General features: G+C 34.5%; 1 protein-coding gene across 1 annotated transcript in view; it reads left to right on the top strand.

The window, feature by feature from the left end:
- The first annotated feature begins 380 nt into the window (after positions 1-380).
- LOC112463830 (rho guanine nucleotide exchange factor 12-like) overlaps positions 381-6,299 on the top strand; it is an 11,138-nt gene continuing 5,219 nt past the window's right edge. The window contains exon 1 of the mRNA XM_025030436.1: positions 381-974. Within this exon, the coding sequence (XP_024886204.1) occupies positions 733-974 (242 nt within the window). The 5' untranslated portion in view covers positions 381-732. The remainder of the gene's footprint in view (positions 975-6,299) is intronic.

Raw genomic sequence — 6,299 nt, 5'->3', positions numbered from 1 at the left:
AGAAGTTGTGATTTTCGTTAAAGCAGGGCACACACACACACACACACACACACGTATGTATGCCTTGCTTTATAGAAGTTTGATTTTCGTTAAAACAGGGCACACACGTGTGTATCCACTGCTTTATAAAAGTTATGATTTTTGCTCGGATTTTCGTTAAAGCAGGGCACACACATGTTTTAAGCAGATATTTTGTATTTAATTAGCAGACAGTTGTTACGTGACCTTCAAATGAAGTTGCGCAGTACTTTAAAAACGTAAATTATTATTTTCCTACCTTACCGACATCACAACTTTGAAATTAAATTTAAAAAAAACGAGACCTGAGCGACGATTTTCCTTCTCAGAATGTTTTTTACACACAGAAATAAACAATTTTACAAAGTTTTAAGAAAATCGGAGAGGAGAGCGTTATACTAAACATTTACCTCTGTTTCCTTTAAAGGTCTTTATATTGGGAGTTTACACAATTTAGGTTGAAATGTCAATGTACTGCCACAGAACCTTCGGTATTAAACCGGCGACCTTTAAACTCTCGCCATTTCATCACGTGTGAATGTATATCTACTAATCTGAAATCATTTTCGATATGTGAAGCTCGCTAAAGTGTAGCGATATAAACTGACAAAAGAATTAAGAGTATTGACTATATAGAAATAATGCAAATTTTCTCGTATTGTGCGACGTGACGAGCCGAAGTCCTCGACCGGCTAAAAGAAGAATATAAAGAGAATGAGGCAGCGCGGCTCGCGACGTGTTCGTCCTCGAGTCGCGTCCAACGACGGGAGCTCTGTTGATCCGTCGGTGTTAGAGCTGGCCTCGCGTTCGGATCAATTGACCAATACTACTACGAAGAAAAATTCAGATGCTGACGAAAACGTTACTGAGCGCATTACGTCGAACGACGATATCACCATCGCTGCCGCGCGTGAATATCTACATTGTCTCAACGAGCGGCGTACGAAGTCCGAAAGGTACTTCTTATATTAGGGGAGATTAGGTTTAGTTGTACTTCAGTTATATCTTTCTTTGTTACGTTTTATATTTAATTTATAGGTGGGAGGGAGGGTGATAGAGGAGAGTGGTAGAGAGGGGGGAGGGGGAAAGAGAGGGAGGGGGAGGAGAAAGAGAGAGAGAGAGAGAGAGAGAGATATCACCTTTTCAAAAGACATATTTATACAATACTAAAAATATTTTTTAAATATAAAATTGTAATTATTTTTTTTTACACTAATAAAAAGTATTGGATTATTACATCTCTAAAATCAACCCCAAATGCGACACAGAGGATCTTAGTAGCACAATATAGTGGCAACATGTTGACTGAATATTGGTTATATTGAGAATGTCTTGGCCAATATTTTTTAATACAAAACTATACCTATTGGTTATTGATGAAATGCACGTCCACTGTCAATATTGCAGTGCCGATAATGACACCAATGTTGATAATAATATAAAAATTAATGTACTGCCAATATTGCAGTGCCCATGATGACTCAAATATTGGTAATAATATAGAAATAAATGTGCTGCCAATATTGTGGTGCCTATGATGACACCAATATTGGTTATAACATATACATGTAAGTGTGCTGCTGATATTACAGTGCCCATGTCGACACCAATATTAGTAATAACATATACTTATATAAACGTGCAGTCAATATTGCAGTGCTCATGATACTACCAATATTGGTGAAAACGTAGGGGAGACTAGGGCAAACTTGACACTAGGCTTTTTGACAATTTAAATCTATCGTAGAAACTTGCTTTTTCTACTGTAAATGCGTCTTTATGTGCCAGTGTTGTGAACGGAATTTGATGACATTCAGAGTTTAAGGTCCGTATTTATAGTCGGATCTTATATTTAAGACCGTCTTAAGTACGATATTAAGATGTTATGAACCAATCACAGAGCGATATTAGCATCTTAAGACATTACTTAAGATAGTCTTGAAATAAGATCCGACTATGAATACGGGCCATAGTGTAATTTCTAGTGCGATATAAGCGTTTTCGATAGTGAAATAGTATATTATGCACTAAGGGGCGAAAGTAGCGTTTTTCAGACTCGTGTGCGTTGCCGCCCGAGCCTTGAAAAAGCTTTCGCCCCGAGATGCACGATATTTTTCACAATATCTTTACGAAAAGTTCGACCTCCATGCCTAGAGAGAGGCGAGAGTGGCCATTTCACGCCAGGACAGCATAGCGGGACGAAAGTAACCACTTTCCGCCCTAGGGAGGAAAGTGGTTACTTTCGTCCCGCTACGGCCGTCCTGGCGTGAACGTGGTCACTTTCGCTCCTCTCTGCAGGTATGGAAAGTCGAACTTTCCGTGGAGGTGTTGTGAAAAGTAGTTTGTCTTATCTCTCGAAAATTTCCACTTTTTTATCGAGTTTTACTCTTACAAATCTACCGGTAGGTGATTTTGATGGGAAATTTGATGCTCTATATGAATCTGATAATCGTCAGACCATTTTCATATTTTAACATTTTTTATGTTTTTGGAGTGACAAAAGTGAAAAACGACGTCTGGGGCAAAGTCGACACCTTGCCATTTCGTCGGCTCCCAATGGCTGTGTTTTGCCGAACCTCCGCTAGCTAAGCCGCTAAATAGCAATTAAGTGTGATTGGTTGGATCCAAAGGTAAGAACCAACAATCACATTCACGTGCTACTTAGCGGCTTAGCTAGCGCAAGTTCGGCAAAACACAGCCAATAACAAACGATGCTTGCCATGCAGCCGTAAGGGTGACAGTACAAGAAGCGCGGAAACGTGGAAACGCGGAAGACAAAATTTACTAGATTCCCGCGTCCCGTTCCGTCTGTTTTGATTGCCTTGTATTACATGGAGCACAATTTGCGCAGAAAAGTGGAACGGTATGGGACAAATAGACATTTGTATTCATTTCTTTTAATTGTGTTCACTTAATTCATTGCAATTTTTATTAATATGCTTATCTTTTCAGCTTATCTATTGAATACAAGCATTTTAATCGATAAATATCGTTAAAAATTAACATTTTATAATTCTCCGTTCCGCTTTTTCGCTTAAAATATGCTCCATGTAATATAAGGCAATCAAAACATACGGAACGGAACGCGGGAATCTAATACATTTTGTCTTCCGTGTTTCCGCGCTTCCGTGCTTCATGTACTGTCACCCTAACGCTTATGACAAATGTATGCGTACGTCCGATCGCGAGTTTATCGGCATTAATTGTTTTTCAGACATAAGTTTAGATGAAGATAATTGTGAAAGTTCAACAATTTTTTTCTCATTATTTCCAATGAGTGTTTTACTTTATTCCGAATTTTTGTACTTTCTAAATACACGATAAACAATGTATTTTCATTTTTAAACAATAAAAAAATAAGTTCCAGAGGGTCGATTGTGTATTTCAAAACTTATTAAAAATTAAAAAGTGAACGAATTCACCAGGTGTTAACCAATGAAATTATAAATATTTTAGTAAATTCACTCACTTGTGTAATTTTTACTAAGTTTTGAAGTACACAATCGACCCCCAGATCAAATTGTGTCGATTAGGCAGTGTCGAGTTTGCCCCGACATTTTTCAATTTGAAAATTTGTCTTTGTGTCACTTTTTCTTTAGGAAAAGTCCCTGTAGGTTGTCTTCGTGTCACTGTCCCTTTACTGGGGACAAAACTAAGCGACGTATAGCAAAACTTTCTTAAGCAATTTTGTACTTGAAGGAACACTCTTTAAATGTGTACCATTGAATTCGTTTGAAAATTTTAATTAATAGTTAAAAATTGCCTTTGAAAAAATCGTGTCGAGTTTGCCCCGGTCTCCCCTACATGAAAATATGCTGTGCCATTTAAAAAAAAACTGCGAACGCTAGTAACGCGCGCTGCCGCGATGCGTCTACATGCGCCAGTACTTTCTCGTAAACAAAAATTCTCATGTTCTGAGATAAAAAGCGAGTCTGTGGCACACAGAGAGATGACAAAATGCACATTTTATGTTTTTCTGGTGCAGGAGTTTGAACTGTTAAGAGTTTTTTTAGAGTGTTTTTAGAGCAGAAATGGTACGGAAAAATAATTTATTTTATAATTCGGGAACTTAAAAAGAATTCCTTTCTAATTCTCTTTGATATCTGGATTATTAGAGCTAATATTGGATAAGATGAAATTAATATATGGATCCTATATTAGAATTCAATATTGGCTCAAAACGAGAGAGCGTCTACTTTACAATATTGGAACAAATGTGAGAAATTAATTTATACTCAATATGAAAAATTGGATGTATAGGGCGTTTAAAAAAAGTGTCTCATATTTTGAGAGCAGGTAGTACTTATCAATAAGAAGAAAATATCTGGTAAACATGGCTCCTAAATCATAATACCTGTTGAGATATGGACTAATCTTTATTGTATACTATACGAGATGTTCTATGTGGTTCCCATTTATTGTCACATATTTTACATAGAAAAATACACGTTCCTGCAGTGTTTGTATGTCGTAGATGAATATACCAAGGTCTTTAAATGATAAACATTGCCCTCTTCTTATATTAGTTGTTATTTCTACAGTGCAGTAAGGTTTGATTGTTATTATCAGATATCGACAACGTACAAACATTGTAGGAATTAGTATTTTTTTATTTAAAATCTGTGAAAATAAATGGGAACTACATAGAACACCCCCTACAGTATATAATAAAGATTGGTCCATATTTCAACAGGTATTTGATTTAGGATCTATGTTTACTGGACATTTTCTTTTTATTTTGATGAGTACTACCTGCTCTCAAAATATGGAACATTTTTTTTTAACTTTTAAAGCGCACATGGGGTGTAGGATACCCCACTCCGAACTTTGTGCTCTGATAAGTCCCATTAAAATGTCTTTTTCAATAATTTTTTAAACAATGTTAATTTTAAGAAATCGCTATAACTTTTGTTTATCCTTAAAATACATGACTTTAACTTCATTCAGAAATTTTTATGCAATAAAATAGTCAATAGCGTCGTTACAGTACATACTTAAAGACACTGGGGTATCTCATACCCCCAGTGCGCTTTACGTAATTTTTCGGAGGTGTGCGCTTTAAGGGTTAAACACCCTGTATACTGCTAGCCAATATTACTGCAATAAAGTTGTGCTACTAGGGGAAGATTAGAATTATCGATACTTATACATATCTATAACAGATGAACTGTGCATCTTCTACAAGTTCCTACTAATAATTATTCTACTTCTAGAATAATTATTAGAACAACTATTATAGATTTTCAAATAGTTGAAATTTATATGTATATGGGGCATTTCATGCCAACTCAACCAATGATTATCCCCGACCATTTTTTATTTGGCCGAAATTTTTTTGTGTTTTTGTACTGAATAAAAGTAGCTTCCATGATTTTTTTTAGATTTTTATCTCTACTCATACTTAAGTTATGGATCCTTTCTAAAAAAAGGCATGTTAAGTCGATACTCGCATATCTCAAAGTTTTTTGTTGCCCTTTTTCCGCGATGCCAATTGGTTCTCTCGCTGCGCTTACTTCATTTGCAGCTGTCATCGCATATTTTGACAGTTGTGTGTATCAAGAAGTTAATAGTGTAATAGTAATTGCATAATGTTAAAGCTAAATAGCGCGCGCGAAGCGCGCATCTGTGGTGTCTAGTTTAAAAAAAAAATATACAGTTTAAAATTTGGAAAATTTCAAATGCCTGTAACTTTAAGAAGAAAAAAGATATTGTAAAAAATAAGGTAATCTTTCTTTTCGTTTTTTACTGTACTTTTCGAAGAAAATATCGAAAAATTTTTTAATGGGCAATATGACTGTTTTTTTTTCTTAGTGCGACCGTTTTGATTTTTTTTTTAAATTTTACAAATTTTATATTTAATTTCGAAATTTTTAAGACGTATAAGAAAATGGGATTCCAATAACTTCGATTTTTTAAGGGATTTTTTCTTCATTTTTTTTTTAATAATTTTTTTAAATCAAGATAGACTCTACCGATGGCTATCAAAAAATTTGATAAATTTATAGACAGCAATCCTGAAATTTCTATCTATAGGTAAAGAGGAAATTCGAATATTTTCTATTTTTTAATTGCATTTTTACTTATTTTTATTATTAAATTACTTTTTTTAATGGAATATTATAAATTGGGGAACTTTAACGGTTAGCATGTAACAATTAAATCATATAGTTAATAAAAAAAAACACGTATATTATCTGTGAAAATAGCAATCAGATTTATTTGAAAATAAAATAAATAAATAAAAATCAAAATTAAAGATAAACATAAAATAAATGATAAAT

Source organism: Temnothorax curvispinosus, unplaced genomic scaffold, assembly GCF_003070985.1.
Source record: "Temnothorax curvispinosus isolate PA1 unplaced genomic scaffold, ASM307098v1 QBEX01013701.1, whole genome shotgun sequence".
NCBI classification, from domain to species: domain Eukaryota; kingdom Metazoa; phylum Arthropoda; class Insecta; order Hymenoptera; family Formicidae; genus Temnothorax; species Temnothorax curvispinosus.
Note: the sequence above shows the minus strand (reverse complement) of the source record. Positions and strands in the feature narration are given on the sequence as shown.